This window comes from Heteronotia binoei, chromosome 9 (genome assembly GCF_032191835.1).
Source record: "Heteronotia binoei isolate CCM8104 ecotype False Entrance Well chromosome 9, APGP_CSIRO_Hbin_v1, whole genome shotgun sequence".
NCBI lineage: Eukaryota > Metazoa > Chordata > Lepidosauria > Squamata > Gekkonidae > Heteronotia > Heteronotia binoei.
In genome coordinates, this window is record NC_083231.1 from 105,098,261 (window position 1) to 105,118,897 (window position 20,637).

The following is a 20,637-nucleotide window of genomic DNA, read 5'->3' on the forward strand; positions in this document are numbered from 1 at the left end:
TAGGATATTAAATGGGCCCTCAACCTTTTTTTGGGCCTGTAGGCACTCTTGGAATTCTGAAACGAGTGGTTATAACCACAAAATGGCTGCTACAGGAGGCAGAGCTGACCACTCTGTCAGGGAAGGAGATCATAGATAACGAAGAGTAAACTTTAAAGCATTTTAGGCTAAAGTTCTGTTTAACAGGATGACTTAAAACGAACACACATAAAAATACTGCACACACACAGCTTACTTTCAGTAACACAGTGAAGATCTGCATGCCATTGCTAAAGCAACTTTTAAAAACTGCACAGCCTATCTGAAGCCCCACCTTTCTCTGTCCACTTGGTGGGTGCCGTGGTGCCCAAGGGCACTGAGTTTGGGACCCCTGAAGGGATGGCCCTGTTAGTCTGCTGCAGCCAGACTTGGAGCTTTGTGGTATCATAAAAGATTAATGCGTTTACTGTGGCATAAGCTTTCATGGATTGCTTAAGATTCAGTTGGCAGATCGTTTGATCTGGTATGCTGTCATATGGACCTTGCAGGCTTCTTTATAGTAATGCAGCCCCTGCTTCTGCTATTTGTAGCTTTGGGGCATAAATCTCTGCCCGCTGGATGCAACACTTCATGCTTCTGCTGAAGTGAGCTATGATGTACAGAAGCTTGGGACACTAATATAAATCTGCTTAGTCTTTTGCTAATTTTGGGAAATGCCTTGCTTCTTGAAGGCAAGCCCTGAAGGAACTTCCACTAATTAGGATTGCCAGGTCCAACTCAGAAATAATCTGGGGATTTTGGGAGTGGAGATGGGAGACGTTGGGGGTGAAGCCAAGAGACTTTCCCATTCGCTTAAATAAAAATACAGCAGTGTAGTTCCCTTGTATACAGTCCTCATTTCCTTGTCCCCCCAGCAACTGCATGTCCACTAAATGGAACACACAGAAAGCAACCAATTTACTCACATTACTAAATATAACCATCTGCTGTATTTCAGCAAACTTCAGACTAATAGCAAAATGAAAGAACAGCATAGAGGATGGAGTTTTCCTCCAAACAGAGGGACTGAGAGCAACCTTGCTCTGAGCTTGCCCCAGCCTGCTGTAGCTTTCCTCTTGAGATTTAAAGGCACACACACATTCAGAAACACAGTTGCACCATGTTTGAAGACACATGGTGGCTGGTCAGGTGGGGCTTCCCACTGCCGGCAAACTGGCTGGCAGTGGGGAGGAACCTGAAAGACCGAGATCCCCCACTTGGACCTTGGGACTGGCAAGCCTACCTCTAATGCATATTAAATACTTTAGAGAAGACAAAGCACTATAATGCATATTATGCATATGGACAAATATTTATTGTACAAAAATAAGGCTATGCATAAATTGATGCTTCAGAATATTAACATTTTGCAGAATTTGTTCATGTCACTTGTCATCAATTACTGAAAATTTCCTTATGACGGAATGACACCTGTGGCAAGAAGAATAATGAAAACTACAATGATAAGGACAACTACTGCAATAATTATGATTAGTTTAGTGTTTTTCCACCACATCTTCCTTGAAACCCTGGCAGTAGTTTTATGGAAACCATGAGCCTGAAAACAAATGGGAAAGCGCGGGTTAGTTCCTGACTTATATCGCTGCCTTGGAGACCCTTACTGAGTGGAAAAGTGGCATTAAAATGTTTCAAATGAAACAAAGATGGGTGAATCAAAGAGTGGGCTGTGAGGCCTCCCTCTGTCCTGAAACGGCCCACTGGCTAGCTCTCTGCAGCGCTTTTGTTTCTAGGTTGGAAAGTGAGGCCAGCTGAGTTCTTGGGTTGGGGCTAGGGTGCTCCCTGTTGCAGATTCCTAAATTTGGGGGTCAGCCTGAAGCAATGAATAATCCATAAATAGTGAATGGGACTGTAGAATTACCGCTGTCTCCAGATCACCGCTTCGATCAGCCAGTTCGCTCAGCCTTTCTTCTCTGTTCAAAACTTTTTCAATATTTTGAGTCATGACATTTTTCACATCATCCACGTGAACTTGAAGAGTAGAAATGACCACATTGCCATCTGTCTTCTTATACTCCATCTGTTTAACAGAAATCTTGTGTTTAATAGATTGTACAGAATAAGGTCTACCAGAGGTTTTGAACTCATTTGTTACAAGGACTGGATCTGACATAAATGTCACTTGGCTGGGCTATGTGTGCCATAAATGTAATGCCAAGTATTGGAGAGATAAACTTTATAAACAACACAGGCAAACACAATTAACATTTTTTAAACGCAAGATAAACCAAAAACAATTTATTCCTAGCAACAAAAGAAAATTGATTTACTGGGGAACCTGCAAAAGCCCCAATGAATGAATTTAATCATATGCAAGACTAGGCTTTTTCCAAGGGATATATATTTCCACACAAATTAGTTACTTTGTGTATATATAGCACTTTTAGGAGATGGGTTATCTTCCCTGCAAGTATATATGGTGGTTTTTCAGGACCCCTCCCCCCCAGTATGCTGAGCTGCAGAACCGAGCATGGCTACGATTCATCTCTTGCTCTTTGTTTCCTCTCTTCTCCCATCCTACCTCTGTGGATCTTGAGGAGGCACACCAGAATTCTCCCTCCGCTGCCCCATCCCCATAACCAACAACAACCCTGTGAGGTGGGCCAGGCTGAGCGACTGGTCCCGAGTGACCCAGATGACAAGGTCCTGACTCAGGAGCGAGGGGTCTGAACCTGTCTCTCCCAGATCTCCTCATCCCCAGGTTATATTCCTCCTATGTTCCCCACAGAAGCGACAGGGCTGAGGGGAAGGCTTTGAAGGAAAGCCTGTTCCTGAAACCTCCAAGGGACACTTTTTGTCTGGCTTTGCAGCGGTTTGGATTCTGTAATTCTCTTTTCACCTCAGAGTGGCACACAAGACAGCCCAGTTGCCTCTCAATCCACACGCTGACCCTCCTCTCTCCCCCACTGGCCTCTTCCCTTTGTTGACAAACCACCACTCATTTGTGCGCTCTCACCAACCCCACCCCCCCACCCTCACCATCTTAACAATTGCGAAGCCTGTCGGTGTGATGGCAGTGCCGGCCGCTCTCCGCATAGCGGCTTCAACGATCCTTGCTGAGCTGTGCTTTGAAGAGGCGAGAGGGAAAAATCTCTTTCTCTGTCTTTGGTGCCATTTCCCTCACACAATTTACATCAGCCTCTTAATCCCACTGCCCAGCCATTTCCTTTCTTTGACAGCGTTGAGCACACACAACTCACCACGTGCACCTGTTTGCCCCCCCAAGGAGCCTCCTGCCTCCCCCCCTTTCATCAATTGCTTGTAGGCCGATAAAAGCCCTAGACAGGTGGATTCTGGACCGCAAGCCATATGTTTAACACCAGTTCATTTAAGATCTCTTTCTCTCTCCCTTCCCCCCCCCCCTTATATAACTTAAACCGTTATTTGCACTGGACCGCTTACAAAGTATTTTAAATACTCTGCTTAAACCAGTCATGCCTCTTAGTATTATTAAGGTTGTCAACCTTCAGGTGGGGCCAGGAGATCTCCCAGAATTATAAATGATCTCCAGACTACAGAAAACTGTTCCTGTGGAGAAAAAGGCAGCTTTGGACTGTACGCTGCTGAAGTCCCTCCTCTCCCACAACCCCCCCTCACCCTCCACTCCCAAACCTCCAGGAATTGCCCAACCCAGAGTAGGCAACCCTCAATTTGTTTTACCTTTGGAAGTGTATAAAAGAAGGCAAGACTGAAGTTGTATACTGTGTGTGTGAAATTCCTACATTCCAGCATCAAATTTGAGTCCTAATCCATTCACATAATTACATGTTACAGAATTTTAGTAGTTCAAAAATGTGGTTTATTATAAAGGTAAGTGTTGACAAAGTGCTATTGTATCCATTTATGTCTTCATTTTGGCAGCTGAAATTATTTTGGATTCAATCTAACCCTTTCCCCACAATGGGTAAAAATGAATGGAAAAATTATTTATTCTGGTAGTTGCTTTTAAACGAACTGCCATGGTTAGATAAGCATCTGTCATTTCCTTGCAGCTACATTAAATCAGACTTTCTCCTTTAATTACAAACAGATTATGTTCTAGCATAATCAAACAGATTATGTTCTATGGGGAGGGGCGGTGGCTCAGTGGTAGAGCATCTGCTTGGTAAACAGGTCCCAGGTTCAATCCCTGGCATCTCCAACGAAAAAGGGTCCAGGCAAATAGGCGTGAAAACCCTCAGCTTGAGACCCTGGAAAGCCACTGCCAATCTGAGTAGACAATACTGACTTTGATGGACCGAGGGTCTGAATCAGTATAAGGCAACTTCATATGTTCATATTAGCCAAAACTTCATGAATCTGATGAAGCGGGCTCTAGCCTAACGAGCCACATGTTTTGGTACATTTGTCAAGTCTCTAAGGTGCTTACAAACCTTTGTTCTGATACTAGTGCCATCTCCTTTTCTGAGCCCCTGAAAGCAAAGTAATTGCTCTGGTCATAGCTACCTTTCCTTGGATTTGTTGATAACCGTTGCAGGTTTTGTAGCCTTTGCTGTCCTTCTGTGTCGTCTCTTTAAACAGGTGAAGTCACAAGACCGTATGTTAGGCTCCAGCTCAATGCTGCTGATGTTGTTAAGGAGGGGAGGAACAAAGGGAAACACCCTTGGGGAAAGAGGATGCTGAGAGACAAACCTTTGCAAGGAAGGACTGGTGTGTTTATAATCCTAGACACACATTCTCACTACTGTTCTAGTTTGTTAATAACGTTAAATTTTCTGGGGGTTAGAGCAAAGTATAGACTGCAAATGCATCCCTGCACGTGAGCTGTGAAAATCAAAGAGCAGGTTAGAGAATACTACTGGAGGATAAACAGAATAAGTTTCAAACGCTCCTTCCTTTGACATCAATGTAACCCACTTTTGAAGCAGGTTTAGCATTTTTAAAAATTTCTCCAGGTTCTGCTACTACAACTGCTTTCATAAACAAAGATGATGCTATAAACTAGAATTAGATCTAGAAGAGAGCTCAGGAAACGGTGCTCTAAGCAGTGATTCGCTCCTGGGTATTTCATACCTTAGATGCCCTGTTTATAGTAGCGGCAAAAGGCCCTTCATGGCAACCCCATTGGATAATGACAGTTATTTTCTCATATATTCATTTAACTGGAATCTATGGTTTGAATCCTAAGCAGCCTGAGCAAAGGCAATTTTCCTACTTCCTGCTTATGTACCACGATCCCCTTCCTATTGCCATAGTGCAATATGCAATGATATGTGAATGCAGCCAATTTACCCCCGCCCCAGTAATTTTTTAAAAAAGATTTCAGGTGTGTTTTTGTTTTATTTTTGCAAACCTGGGGCCTTTTTCAGGTTTGTAGAAAGATCTGGTTTGTACATTCATGGCACCAGTCTTACGGATTTCAGTATCCACATATTTGGCCTTGTTAAGAGTTAGGTATACTGACAGTTTTCTGTGTCTGTTGCTCCTTTTCAATCCACCTTGAGTCTCGGTGAGAAGGGTGAGGTGCAAGAAGAGTAAATAAATAAATGAACTCTCTATACCGAATCGCATACAAGTTTTGCATCAATAGTATTTGGCCACCAGGTGTCTCCCTCGTAATCGTGAATGGAAAACAACAACAGGGCTTAAAAGGTTAGGAAAACTGGGCTCTATTAACGTGTTGCAAATCCACTTGATGAATCTGTAGGCTGTCAACAATGTGAGCTTGGATTTCTGTGCTAAGAACTCAGTTACTAGACATGCAGGATTGGGATTGGGACCATGGCATATTCAGAAGAAACAGAATCATAGAGTTGGAAGGGACCTCCAAGGTCATCTAGTCCAACCCCCTGCACAATGCAGGAAACCCACAAATACCTACCCCAAATTCACAGGATCTTCATTGCTGTCAGATGGCCATCTAGCCCCTGATTAAAAATCTCCACGGAAGGAGAGCCCACCACCTCCCGAGGAAGCCTGTTCTATTGAGGAATTGCTCTAATAGTCAGGAAGTTCTTCCTAATGTTGAGCCGGAAACTCTTGATTTAATTTCAATCTATTGGTTCTGGTCCTACCTTCTGGGGCCACAGAAAACAATTCTGCACCATCCTCTATATGACAGCCCTTCAAGTCCATGGAGATGGTGATCATATCACCTCTCAGCTGCCTTCTCTCCAGGCTAAGCATGCCCAGCTCCTTCAACCTTTCCTTATAGGACTCGGTCTCCAGACCCCTCACCATCTTCGTTGCCCTCCTCTGGACCCATTTCAGCTTGTCTATATACTTTTTAAAATGTGTTGCCCAAAACTGAACACAATACTCCAGGTGTACCAGAGCAGAACAAAGCGATACCAACACATCACGTGAGCTGGACAATATACCTCTGTTGATACAGCCCAAAATTGCATTTGCCTTTTTAACCACCGCATCACATTGTTAACTCATGTTCAGTGTATGGTCCACGAAGACCCCTAGATCCTTTTCGCACATACTACTGCCAAGACAAGTCTTCCCCATCCTATAACTATGCATGGGATTTTTCCTACCTAAATGCAGAAGTTTACATGCACACACACACATTACATGCACACACATTCTGGTTTCCTGACCTAAAACAGCCCTGGAAATTCCTAATTGCCCTATTGGGTAAGCATGAAGGTTTCCCCAAAGGACAAATACAGCCCTGGGGCTATTTTTGATCTGGAAAATGACCTTAACACTTCTCAAAATAAGGACCCCATATGCCTGCAAACTGAATTCCTAATAAGGAATTGCAGGTGTACGTGGGACCACACCTCCACTATCAGGAATTCATGCCATTTGAATCAGTCCTCCTTCAACAGCCTACAGCCATGAAATGCCAAAACCAAACTAAAAACATTCCTTTTACGCCTCTTGTGCTTTTGTGTGCATATATGCATTTTTATTTTTAAAAAGCAGAAAACAGACATTTTAAAACTGAATGCACATTCTAAAAATTGTAGATATTGTATTCAAATCAGAGGTAAGAAATGTAAAAGTAATTGAAGCATAATGTGTGAAAATGGCCGGAAGAGCATCTCCAGTCTCAGTCACCACCATGGTTATCTTATCTGTGCTAATGTATTAAAGGGCACAGAGATCTGTGAAAAATCTGTATTTAAGATTCATAAATGATTACATGAAACCACCATGCATTTGTTTCTCTCTTTCGCTTACAAGGCATTAATTGGATAGGGCAAAACTGGGTGTGTGTGAAGTGCTGTCAAGTCGCAGCTGACTTATGGTAACCTCACAGGGTTGCTGTGGGGTGAGTAGGTGTGTGTCATTGTTATCCAAGGATCTCTCATGTTTTGTGTAGCGATATAGGGAGGAAAAGCTTTGTCACCATGCAAAATGGTCAAGCATTGTCTAGCTCTTGATCATATTCTGGTTTTATTTATTCGTTTGCTCATTTTATCGTATTTCTGTCCCGTCCTCCCTCCGCAAGTGGGCTCAGGGTGGATTACAACTGAATAAAACAAGTAAAAACATCACAGCATATTCAGCTGGAACCTACTAATAACAAAGTCCACAAGAAGGTGATTACAGCTCGACAGGCTCCAGCATGAGTGCCCAAGATGAACCAGAATATCAAGTGGGTACAAGCACCAGGAAGTAAGTGGGGTTAGGTGGAACAGGGTGGAGCATTATTATTATTTCCAAAATGTATGATTTCAAAAAATGTAAGAGTAAGAATGACCTTAATAGTTCAGTATCGCTGAATATTGTGACTGTTCTCAAACGTTACATTTTAGTTTTTTTGTGAAGGTGTAAAGAAACACTGGTTAATGTTAAAGATGCATTTAAAGCCATGCTGATTGGATAGGGACTGGTCATGCAGAATAAGCTACTTCTGGAGTGGGTAATCTTGGGAAATAGCCAGGTGGTTGGTGGGATTGTTGCCAGATTGCCATTTTTATCAATCAGAGGTGGGTTGGACTCCCACTTCCATGCGTAGCCATTCTGCGGAAGTACAGATGAGTACAGACTCCCTCCTTCCCGCCCATAAAGGGGCCTAGTATAAAGAAGCACTGATAAACATCTTTCTGATTTTGTAGTGACCTAATGCTGATTTTAGAGTGATCACAGGTTCTGCACTTTGGTTTCCCACAAGGATTTATCATGTTTCTTTTGTTTTTCATTTTGTATTTGTATTATTCCTTTATAGATCTTGGGAGTGATCCAAGGAGTGAAGTAAAGCAAATTACTTATGTATACTGGAATATGATTTCTTAATCCCCATTCAAATTTAGTCCATTTGTGAAATTCAATAGCCATCAACAATGATAGAATTATACCTCTATAAGCATCTGGTATTTGTGTGATCCTCATCCAGAAACAGTTATTAATATATGAACTGCTGTCAGTAAAACATCGACTCTTAAGACTTTAGCTACACAACCCCCTAGCTGCATTTGTAGCAGTTCTCTATTCTCTGAAAACAAAACCCCGTTTACAAAACAGTTATCTATAAAATACACAAAAAGTCAACACACCTTAGCCTTCCAGTTAAAATAAACAGATGAAAATAATATTTTTATATTAACATTGTAGGAGAATATATTTCCATGCTACCTTTTTTGCCTAACCGAGGCTAGTCGAGATTTTAATCCAGAACGGCCATTGTAATCAGGAAGTCAAATATTAATAAACCCAGTGATTGTTTCACTAATCTCAGACTGGCTTAAATCAAGAAATAAATTGTGTTACCTAAAGCAGCTATAGAAGATCGAGGAGTAGACTACTGCACTGATCGCTCTGTTCCTTGAAAGATATCTGTTCAATCAAATGACGTAGAGGAAAACAACTACTTAAGCTCCTGGTTAATGTTTTACTACAGTGACTAGTCTTGTGGGATAAGCTATATAAACATTAAACTCCAAATGATTCTACCACAGCAATCATATTGACACAGACCAATTTATAAATGAAGTGCGTTGTCATCTTATCCCAGACATCATAGATTGATCTGTCTATGAGGTTCCCTTTATAATTTCCATGAACCATCATTATAGTCAAGATTATTTAATATTACTTACTCTGTATTTTGATAATTCCTCAGAAAAACCTGTGCTTGCTGGCAAACCTGAACCAAACCTGCCTGAAATACCAATCCTACAGTCAAATGATTTATGAATCTGAAAAGAAAAAAAATGCGCAGGGATTAGTCTGCTGTTAATTTCAATAAGCAACATATCATCATAATAAAAACCCAGACTATGCACCAGTTTCTATAAAAACAAACATGCACCTGTTTTAATTGGAAAGGCCTAGAGCCATCAGAAGTGTGAGAACTAAGTAGCATTGAAGTTAAGGGGAGGGGGGAAGGTAGTCCCCTGTGCAAGCACCAGTCATTTCCGACTCTGGGGTGACGTTGCTTTCACAACATTTTCATGGCAGCCTTTTTTTATGGGATGGTTTGCCATTGCCTTCCCCATTCATCTACACTTCCCCCCACCCCCAAACAGCAAGATGGGTGCTCATTTTACAGACCTTGGAAGGCTGAGTTAACATTGAGCCGGCTATCCGAACCCAGCTTCTGCCAGGATCAAACTCAGGTCGTGAGCAGAGCTTAGGACTGCAGTACTGCAGCTTTACCATTCTGCACCACGGGGCTCTTAGCATTGAAGTACAAGCACCTAAACATTAATTCTATGTGTAGCATAGGTTTATATGAACTACATTTAAAAAGTAAGTGAATTCAGGTACCAGGTTCAGGTTGGTTCGATTTTATTGACCCTATTAGGTCCATCTAGATGTACAAAATAAGACCAGAATTTGATTTGCTTATTGGTATGCGGTCATTGGCTTTCAAATGTGGAAGGAAGCTGGGTTTATCTCAGCAGGGGAATGTGGGTGGCAACTCATTTTTTGATGTTACATGAACATTTTTTTTTTTGCAACAGCTGTGCACATGCAGATGATGATAACCATATTTAGCACTTAAGTTTTAACCGCAGCTGATTTACATATCCACACAGAAGCTGGCCCTCCTCTATTAGGTAGTGATAACTGCTGCAGTGCAAAGGGAAAGGAGAGAGATTTTCAAAATTAATATGTAAGAATTAGTTAAGATTAAAAAAAAATTACTCAAGCAGTTTCAATGGTAAATTGTGTTATCTAATGACATTTGTAATTCCAAGAACAAGAACATCATGGTCAATGACAATTAAGAGGATTGAAACCCAAAGGCTCAAGAACCACATATGGCTCTTCTGAACACTTTTCATAGGGCTGCCAACCTCCAGGTGGGGCCTGGAGACCTTCCAGCATGACAACTCATTTCCAGCTGAGAGATAGTTCCCCCAGAGAAAATGGTTGCTTTGGAAAGTGGACTGTAACAGGGGTCCCCGATGTGGTGCCCATGGGCACCTTTTCTGGTGCCACCAAATGTTTTTAGAAAGCACAAAGGAGCCAGGCGAGGCTTTTGCCCAGCAAGGCTTCTGATTGGCCATTGGACTATTTGTGAAGATTTTTAAAATGTTGCTTTAGCAGCAGCTACTACCAAGGATCTTCACTGTGTGGCTGAAGGCAATCTGCAGTAGCCATTTCTTGGTCATCTCAGCCTCCTACAGCAGCCATTGTTATGGCTATGCTGATCACACTGTGTCAGAATCCCGAAGTTAGGGTTGCCAACCTTCAGGCGGTCAGAATGCCTAGAGTATCACAGTGAAAGACTGAAACCAAGCAAAAACTGTGAAATAATTAACGAAAAGACTCAGAACACAACAATAATCTTATTACAAAATTTTTAAAGACAAAAACTTATTAACTAAATTACACTTACTTAAAGATATACAACACAAGAAATCATAATATCAAAAATTCGTCCTAATTACAATCAAGTGACAATTAACAATTCTATCAAAGTTTCAATTACTTCATTTATTCAAGTCCTTTTAATAACGTCAATTTCCAACTTCTTAAAAACTCACGACGATTCGCTCATTCCAACGGGCTGAATTAAAGTGCTGGTGCTTCGGATATAATTTCACAGGAAAAGTTTCTATGTTTTCAAGAAGCTCTTTCAGTCATGCCAAATTTCAGGCTTCCAAGTACTTTTCAAACTTGAAGTTGAAGTGGGTATACAGCAAGCTTCTGACAGGAACGCGCCTTTACTTCTGTTTCTGGGGAAAGCACCTATTGCCAAAGGAAGGGGCCTTTTCCTGCAAAAATGCTGAAAGCATTTTAGAACGCTTTCAGCATTTTTGCAGGAAAAGGGCAATGTTCCTTTGGAAATAGGCGCTTGGAAATTATGGTGAATATACAGTGGGATATGTCTCTCTGAGGAAGGGTTTTTCCCAGAAACAGAAGTAAAGGCGCGTTCCTGTCAGAGGCTTGCTGTATACCCACTTCAACTTCACATTTGAAAAGTTCTTGTATGAATATTGGAAGCCTGAAATTTGGCATGACTGAAAGAGCATCTTGAAAACAGAAACTTTTCCTGTGGAATTATATCCGGAGCACCAGCACTTTAATTCAGCCCATTGGAACGAGCGAATCGTCGTGAGTTTTTAAGAAGTTGGAAATTGACTTTATTAAAAGGACTTGAATAAATGAAGTAATTGAAACTTTAATAGAATTGTTAATTGTCACTTGATTGTAATTAGGATGAATTTTTGATATTATGAATTTTTGATATAATGATTTCTTGTGTTGTATATCTTTAAGTAAGTGTAATTTAGTTAATAGGTTTTTGTCTTACCCAACCCTACCCAAAGGTGCCCCAAAAGGCTCAAAATATTTGGGTACTCCTGTACTATGGCATTCTAGCTCACAGATGCCCTTATCCTCCCCAAACCCTGTCCTCATCAATCTCTACCCCCAAATCCAGGAATTTCCCAACCTGGATTTGGCAACCCTGTAGGGGTCTGGAGATCGCCTACTTTTACAACTGATCTCTAGCTGGCAGAGACCATCTCCCCTTGAGAAAATGGCTGCTTTGAAGGGTGGACTCTATGGCATTGTACCATGCTGAGTGAGGCCACTCCCCTCCCACAGTCTCCAGGTATTTCCCAACCTAGACCTGGCAACCTTACAACTCAGGTAAGGTGGCACCTGCCCCATGTTTCATAAAAGTGGGCAAGGTCTTTGCCTGGCGGGCTTGTGGTTTACAGGTGGCTCCCACTTTGAAACAGCTGCTACCAGAAGAACAGATAAGGTACGAAGCTCCCTAAAGTGAAGGCCTCAAGGCAGATATGAAAGGAAATGTGGCTCTTTTGGTTGATAGCAATTATAAATGTGGCTTCCATGAGTTGTGGAGGGAGTATCACTGGCTTAGAGAAAAAAAGGTATAATGATACCTGCCTTGATCCTTACCCTACCTGAATTATTAAAACAAAACCTATGAGCAAATTATAGGGTTACCAGGTCCCCCAGCCACTGGCAGAGTGGGGGGGGGGGTACAGTTGTCACCTCTGGGTTGGGAGACTCTTGGAGACTGAGGATAGAGCCTGGGAGGACAGGGACCTCAGTGGGGGACCATGCCATACCCTCCAAAGCAGCCATTTTCTCCAGAAATTTCTGTGGTCTGGAGATGAGCAGGAATTCCAGATGAATCCTAGGCCCTAGAAGTTAACATTGACACACAATAGCAATTGAAATATGGAATATTTACTTCCTAATTAAAGCTAATATTTCAGTCTTCCAGCATCATTTCCAAATGCCTTTGATGCATCTTTAAAATTGCATGCAAACAGACTGTGCAATGCACACAAAAGCAGGCAAAACTATCTTGTCTTCCTGGATGCTGTCCATATTGTGCAATGGACAGAAGCCCTTCATTTTTAATAGCTGCACGAAATTAAGCAACTGTGGATTTTCCCATAACTGAAACAAATGATCAAAAACCAAAACATGCACAGTAATGTGATTTTTAATTGTGTTGATTCATACTCAGTGAAATTCTAGATTATCTAAACTTTTTGGTGGCAGCCTCATTTTTCTTTTTGACACTTCCAAAATGATCCCATATGAAACTATGGAATTTCTACCTTTTTCATTGTCAGAAAAACCCATGCAATTTTAATTCTGTTCCTTGGGGACTACTTTTAAGGAAAACATGGTCTGGATTCTACAGTGACTAGCACAAGCAGATGGTCTGTTCAGGATTTTTGTTGTTGGGAGGGGTAGAGTAGGTTGAAAAAAACTCTTTAGAAAGTTTGTTCCATAAAGAAATTGGCTAATTTGTAAAGTTCTTTTGTATATGCTTCTCAAAGCCCCATTTGGTTGGGACTGTTGTAATGCATCCATTTGGGGCTTTGAGAAGTATACACAAAAGAACTTTACACATTAGTCAATTTCTTTATGGAATGAACTGACTTCTAAATAATTTTCTATTCATCTTTGGCATTCAATGAGATATGTAAACAAACTCTTTAAAAGGATTCTTTAAGAGAATATTTATGTGCATTCAACACCTTTGAATATTGTATTTTTACACGAAATGAATTCAATAGGACTGAATGAATTTGCATGAATTTACAAGGTTGAATGAATTCACATAAATACTTTGAAAAGAGATTCATTATTGTGGATTGTGATTTTTTTCCTGTATTTTTTAATATCCACCTGAAGGCTGACAAGCCTAGGAGAGGTGGGGTTGTGAATTCTTGACTGTTGCTAGTGCAGAAATTCCCCTCATATTGCAGAATATGTGATGAGAAGAGAAAGGCTTTGGAGATGTGTGTTGGAAATTGTGAAGTGCTAGGAGACCGAGATTAGATTAGAAATTGATGTACCCATTGGTTCCAGAGGCCTGGGGAATTTTTCTCGGTAAAGGATAATATATTTGCCAAGGGACATAGCTTAGTAAAATCTGGGAAAATGCTGACTTACCTGAATCAGAAGTTACAGTTCCTGTGGTAGGGAAACCCAGAATAAACCAATGGAAGAAAAGCAGATTTAAATTTTGAAGGGGGTTGAGGGAGGACATGATGTAGAGAAATGTATTCTCTGGCACTAAGGGTGGGGGGTGGAAATCACTGGGCAGAAAATGGAAATTAGGAATCTTTCTTGAGAAGTTTCATTTTGGAAATTCTCTGCCTCCTAGTTTTTCATAGTTTTTATTGGAGACTAAAGAAGAAATGTGCCTCTGTGTGTGTGTGTGTGCACGTGCAACTGTGTGCGTCAGGCAAAGATTCCTTCTTTAACTGTACAATTATGCTACTGCACACCCACAAAGTAAACAGCACACCTAGGGCAGAGTTAAAAATAATGCTTGACAGGATTTAAGATCCAAATCCAAGCATTTCCATGCAGCCCTTTTGAAATATCACCTTGCCTGAAGCAAGTGCATAAAGAATGAATAGGCGGAAGGATATCAGGGGGAAAGGATCAGAGATGGAGAGAAAGGGCAGGCACCTCCTGCTCCAGGTTGGGCCTAGAGAGATCTTCTGCTTTGATATTTGATGTAAAGCGATCAGTTCCCCTGGAGAAAATGGCTCCTTTGGAAGGTGGACTTTATGGCATTGTACCCTAAGGGTCTTCCTCCCCTCCCCCAAACCCATGACCCATCTCAGGCTCCACCCTCATATCTCCAGGAATTTCCCAACCCAGAGCTGGCAACCTTATAGCCAATGTAATCTGGAAGATGATTTCTTGGCCTAGGAAGATGAAGCTGTGAGAATATTTGAGGGAAACACCTTCACATTTCCTCAGCTTCCCTCAATAAACTGTTCTCTTCCACAAGTGATTCACAAAGTAAAAACATTACAACAATAAAACCTTAAGGACAACATAAGTTAAAACAAGTTGGCAGAATAAAATCAGCATAAAAATTACATCCCACAACCTAAAAAAGTCCTCAGGCTAGAAGCAGACCATAAAAACAACAGATGGAACCCCTCAATCACCATAAAAAGAAATTTAGCACAACTACCAGGAATGCAGCTTAGACTGGCTTCTTTTAACAAACAAATTAATATCACCCAGAGAATGTACGTTATTCCATTCTCACAATTTATGTGGTAACTAAAGGTTTTTACCTCACAAGAGTTAACATGGGGTTTGCATTAATCAGTTTTGTAATCCACTCTGGCTATTTGCATTGCAAATACCTTTCTTTGTCTTTGTCTTCTCCTTAACTCTGCATTTAAATGATCAGATGTTGACATAAATGGTGTGCAGTCTGCTTTAAGTCTTTTTGGTTAAGCTAGTGCAAAATATCTTTATCCTTTATAGAAGTATGATTTATAATATGTATTGTTTTAATTGTTGAAGTGAAGCGTCTATGTTGTGAGCCGCCCTGAGCCTGCTTCGGCGGGGAGGGCAGGATACAAATTAAATATTATTATTATTATTCTGCCCTGTTGTCTCTCCCCCCCCCCCCCCCGCCCAAGGCAATGGCAAACCACCCTGTAAAAAGTCTGCCATGAAAATGTCATGTTGTGACATCACCCCAGAGTCGGAAATGACTGGTGATGCACAGGGGACTACCTTTACCTTTTATTGTTTTTTCAGGCACCTTACAATAATAAAACCATCCAGATAATCCATCATAATTTACAAAAATAAAAGCACCTGAATAGAACTAATAAATTAAACACAACAGGGTAGCATGCAGTGAAAATCTAGTATAAAGATGAGTGTCTATAGTTTTATTTAGTTAATTCCTATCCTGCGTTTCTTCCCAGTGGGGACCCAAAGTGGCTTCCATTGTTCTTCTCTCCTCCATTTTATCCTCACAAAAACACTATGAGGTAGGTTAGGCTGAGAGAGTATGTACCTGCCCCAGGGTCACCCAGCGAGCTTCCATGGCATGAGTGGGGAATGGGGATTCAAACCTGGGACCAACACACTTAAAATGTGTAAAGCATAGTATAGTGGTTAAAGTGATTGGTAAGGACTAATATCCCTGGATTCAGATCTCCACTTGAAGTTTGGCCACTCTAGGGTTGCTAGTCCTCAGTTGGGGATAGGGGAATCCCTGGTTTAGAGGCCCTCTCCTCGCTTCATGGTTATCAGAAAGTGGGGAGTGGGGGTGCGGGATTGAATGTCTGCTGGGCACTCCATTATATGCTATATGGACTGATCTCCATAGGGTATGATGGAGAATCAATCTGGGTACCTAGAGCTCTGGGGGGCTGTTTTTTGAGCATTTTCAGCATAGTGTCTGGTGCCGCTCCTCAACCCCCCCGCCAAGTTTCAAAAAATTGAATCAGGGGGTCCAATTCTATGAGCCCCAAAAGAAGGTGCCCCGATCCTCCACTTTTTCCAGGGAAGGGAAGGCATTCTAAATAAGTGTGGTCCTTTTAAATGTGATGGCCAGAACTCCCTTGGAGTTCAACTGTGCTTGTCACAACCTTGCTCCTGGCTCCACCCCCAAAATCCCCAGATATTTCCTGAGTTGAACCTGACGATGCACCTTATTTTTTTTATTGTTCTATTGTTTTGATTTGCTAATTTTATTGTATTGTTTTTAAATTTTAATGTTAGGTTAAATTTTAATGGTAGTTTGGGGGCCACCCACACTAGCCCCCACAGAGCTGCTAAATCATCAAGTTGTTTCCTTAGAACCCCACACAACTGCTAATTTATCTGTGGGCATTTTTACACAGAAACTTAAAGCAGTCCTTTTCTTAACAGGTTTGTAGTGTGTATGGTTTTATTTCAATTCCATTTGTAGCCTGTCTTTTCCAAAACTCAAAGCAGCTTAGAATTCAGCACTAAAACCAAAGTATAAATTATTATATCCTAATCTATAAAATAATGTGACTTCAGAAGCCATTCCAGCCAGAATGCTGGTTCAAATCATAAATGTGTGTATCTTATGCATTAAGAATACTGAGACGTTCAGAGAAATCTCACAAGAGATGCGCAAAGGCAATTTAAACCTCTTCTGCATACGGCTGTTCTTTTTCTTTAGGGTTCTTTTCTTTTAAGAGCTGCCCACTTTTGGAAATCTTGATTCTTCACATGCACATTTCTTCATTATTCACACGGTGGCAGCATTTGCTTTAAGAACGATTCTTGCTTTCTAGACCTATAGTAAGTTCAACAGAGTTTTTATTAACACTGTGATAGTGCTTAGAACTGTATGTCTTATTCTCTTTTTTGCCACAAATATATATACCGCTTTTCATGGAGGGGCAATCAGAATAACCGCCTTCATCTCAGCATGAAGGGAATCACCTCACCATTTAACCTGTCTTATTTACCATGCCTTCTGATAAAAAAGACCCTGTCAATAAGAAAATCACATGCACACAATAATGTCACTCTATAAGACAAAGCAAAGGAGAATCCAAGACAGCAAGGACCAGCCAAGAAACAGAATCCAGCAACCTAAGGTTGACAGCCTCCCAATGGAGCCTGAAGATCTCCTAGAATTATAACTGATTTCCAGAGGACCAAGAACACTTCCCTTGGAGAAACAGCTCCTTTGTCTATTATGTAAAAACCCTGAAAAGCCTATAGGACACTCAGTCATAGCACTCTCCAATCTGGAGAAGGGACATCTATATTATGTTAAGGGGGGCGGGGGCGGGGTAAGGTATTGATTTGTCTCACTCAAACTGCCTCGATAATGAAAACAGGGAGAGAGTATTGAATATCCTGTTTTTAAATGTTAAGTATCCAAGATGCCTACATGTTAGTGTTATATAATGATAAAGAAAGCATTTAAAAAAAAAAGGGGGGGGGGATGGTTCCTTTGGACAGTGGATTTTATGACATTATACCCAGGACTTTTTTTTGTAGAAAAAGCCCAGCAGGAACTCATTTGCATATTAGGCCACACACCCCTGATGCCAAGTCAACTGGAACTGCGTTCCTGTGCATTCTTGCTTTTTTAAAAAAAGCCCCGATTATACCTATGTGAAATCCCTTCCTTTCCCAAACCCCACCCTCTCAAGGCTCAACTTGGGGTTGGAATAGGGTTGCCAGGTTTGACTGAAGAAATATCTGGGAACTTTTGGGGTGGAACCAGAAGCAAGGGTGTGTCAAGCACGAATTAACTCCAAGGGGAGTTCTGGCCATCACATTTAAAGGGACTGTGTGCCTTTTAAATGCCTGCCTTCCATTTGGAACTAATGAAGGATAGGAACACCTTCTTTTGGGGCTCATAGAATTGGACCCCCTGGTCTAATATTTTTGAAACTTGGTGGGTGTTTTGAGGAGAAGCACTGGATGCTGTGCTGAAAATTGGTGCCTCTCCCTCAAAAAACACCCCCTGCCGAGCTCCAGATACACACGGATCAGTTCTTCATTATACCCAATGGGAACTGCTCTCCATAGGGTATAATGGAGTGCCCAGCACACATTCAGCACCACCCCCTGGCTGCCTTGAAGCAGGGGGAGGGCCTCCAAACTGGGGGACCCCTGCCTCCAACTGGGGATTGGCAACCCTAATTTGGAAATACCTGGAGACTTCAGGATGGAGTCTGGAAGGGTGGAATTCAGGGTGGGGAGGGACTTTAGTAAAGTATAATGCCCTACAGCCCACCTTTCATTTTCTCCAGAAGAAGTTGAGTAAAGGTGTAAATAAATAAATAAATAATAAACCATGTGTAGGAGATCTCTAGTGCTTACCTGGAGGTTGGCAACCTGAGTGAAACAAGAGATGCTGTGGAAAGAAAGAAAGAAAGAAAGAAAGAAAGAAAGAAAGAAAGAAAGAAAGAAAGAAAGAAAGAAAGAAAGAAAGAAAGAAAGAAAGAGGGCACCTGAAAATTAGGCCTGAGGCAAGCGTGGAAGAGGATAAGTCTCATTAAGGAAGGTAAACTCTATTTTGGCTGCTAGGCCCAAAACTTGGTCTGAAAGGGTGTGAGGGAGGACTGTCTGAGAAAGGACAGACTCCTCTCTTTACCTGTGCTATTTGGTTCCTGCAACAGAAGGAAGAAGGATGGGGTCTTCCCTGAGGGGAAGAGGGCCTTAACACAGGGCCAAAGCAGCAGAAATTTCTAGAACAATGACAGGAGTGGACTATTCCTTTGAATGGGCTTGCTTGGGCCTTGCGGATTTTGCTCCTGAGGGAGCCCCCGGCCCTGTGTTTTGTTGGTTTCATTCTGAATGCTTCCAAGTGCAGGAGCCCTTCGAAGCTTTTCTGTTGAAACTTTCCTGATAAAGAGCTTTTCACTAGATTTCAAATTGTATTCAGTTGCCTAATGCTTCGACTGGGAAAAATAACAGAAGAATTTTGGACATCAAGAATCTCTTAAAGTGTTCCTTTGTGGACAGTTGTTTGGTACGCACCATGTAGGGTTGCCAGTTCTAAGTTGGGAAATTCTTGGGGATGGTGTAGTTTGGGAAGAGACCTCAGTGGGGTATTATCCGATAGAGTGCACCTTTCGAAGCAGCCATTTTCTCCAGAGGAACTGATCACTGTTGCCTGGAGACCAACTGTAATTCTGGGAGATCTCCAGCCATCACCTTTAAACTGGCAACCCTAGCACCCTGCCTTCAAAGTGTCTGGGATTTGGTTTTCAAAATACGAAGCCTGCAAGGAAAATTAGGGTTGCCAACTGCCTGGAGGGAGAAAGAATCCTGTTCCTTCACTATAGGCTTAATGGGATGTTATGTTACTTGAAAATGTAAATAGCAAAATCTGCCCATTTCCACATACCAAGTTTCTGTTAAAGGGATGGTATGTTCTTTTTCCGGCTAGTCAGCAACCCCATGGACAACTTGGTCTGCGAACTTTTCTAAATGTCTCTCCCCACAATCCTACCTCTTTCTCAAAGCTTCGGGGAGGGACGGTGGCTCAGTGGTAGAGCATCTGCTTGGTAAGCAGAAGGTCCCAGGTTCAATCCCTGGCATCTCCAAAAAGGGCCCAGGCAAGTAGGCGTGAAAATCCTCAGCTTGAGACCCTGGAGAGCTGCTGCCAGTCTGAGAAGACAATACTGACTTTGATGGGTCAAGGGTCTGATTCAGTATAAGGCAGCTTCATATGTTCATGTTCATATGTCACTGTGGGCAAGTTTCTCCTTCCGGTCCCATAGAGCAAATGTTTAAGAACTGAGAAAGGTGACCAAAGCATGAACAGGATGGGGGAGAGTGAAGACTTCTTTTGTTTTGCATACCCCCAGTTTGCCCTCTTCCCTGATTCTGGATTGTTTGTTGATTTGTTTTTATTGAATTATTTTGAACTTTTTAATTGTTTCAATGTGGATGTATTCGCCACCTTGAGGATCCTGATCAAGGTGGAAAGATGGGATAAAAATGTTTTAAATAATAAATTAATAAGTAAAATAACAAATGCTCAGAACCAGTCAGGTGACAACTGTTTTCCTGTAATAGATGGCAGTTTGTCTTCCATTTTACTCTTATAGCATAGCAGAAGACAGGCCGTATTTTCTTTCTGACAATTGTCTTATAGTGTGTCTGGGGAATGCAGTCTTTTTGTACTGTTTGTTCAGTGCCTAGGAGTCTCATGGTATGCACAGTCCCTTGGTGTAACACAAAATCAATGGACTCCAAAAAAACTCTTAGTGCATTATTACCTGACTTTGTTTTGTAATAAATATCTCAGTAGTCTACTATTGTCTCCTCATTTGTGAGTTCCTGTTCCCTTGCTATTGTTTTTCTTTTCTGCACAGAAAAACCTGCAGTTTAACTCTGCATTGAGATGCTGAGTCTAAAGAGATGTAATATCAAATCAGCCACTAGAGGGAACAAAACATGAGCAGAACAGGAAAACGATCCAAC

General features: G+C 41.6%; 1 protein-coding gene across 1 annotated transcript; it reads right to left on the bottom strand.

Annotated features, from left to right (window-relative positions):
• Window positions 1-1,309: 1,309 nt before the first annotated feature.
• Window positions 1,310-2,083, bottom strand: LOC132577560 (vesicle-associated membrane protein 8-like). Its single transcript, XM_060247352.1, has 2 exons — window positions 1,898-2,083; window positions 1,310-1,576 (listed from the first exon to the last, which is right to left on the bottom strand). The coding sequence occupies exons 1-2, from the start codon at window positions 2,054-2,056 to the stop codon at window positions 1,433-1,435; spliced, it is 303 nt and encodes a 100-aa protein (XP_060103335.1). The 5' UTR covers window positions 2,057-2,083; the 3' UTR covers window positions 1,310-1,432.
• Window positions 2,084-20,637: the final 18,554 nt, after the last annotated feature.

What these genes read in the sequence shown, in the direction of transcription:
- LOC132577560 (XM_060247352.1), bottom strand. Translation starts at nt 2,056, where the DNA reads ATGGAGTATAAGAAGACAGATGGCAATGTGGTCATTTCTACTCTTCAA. An exon ending in GCGGTGATCTGGAGACAGCG is followed by an intron (nt 1,577 to 1,897) that starts GTAATTCTACAG and finishes ATTTGTTTTCAG; the next exon opens with GCTCATGGTTTCCATAAAAC.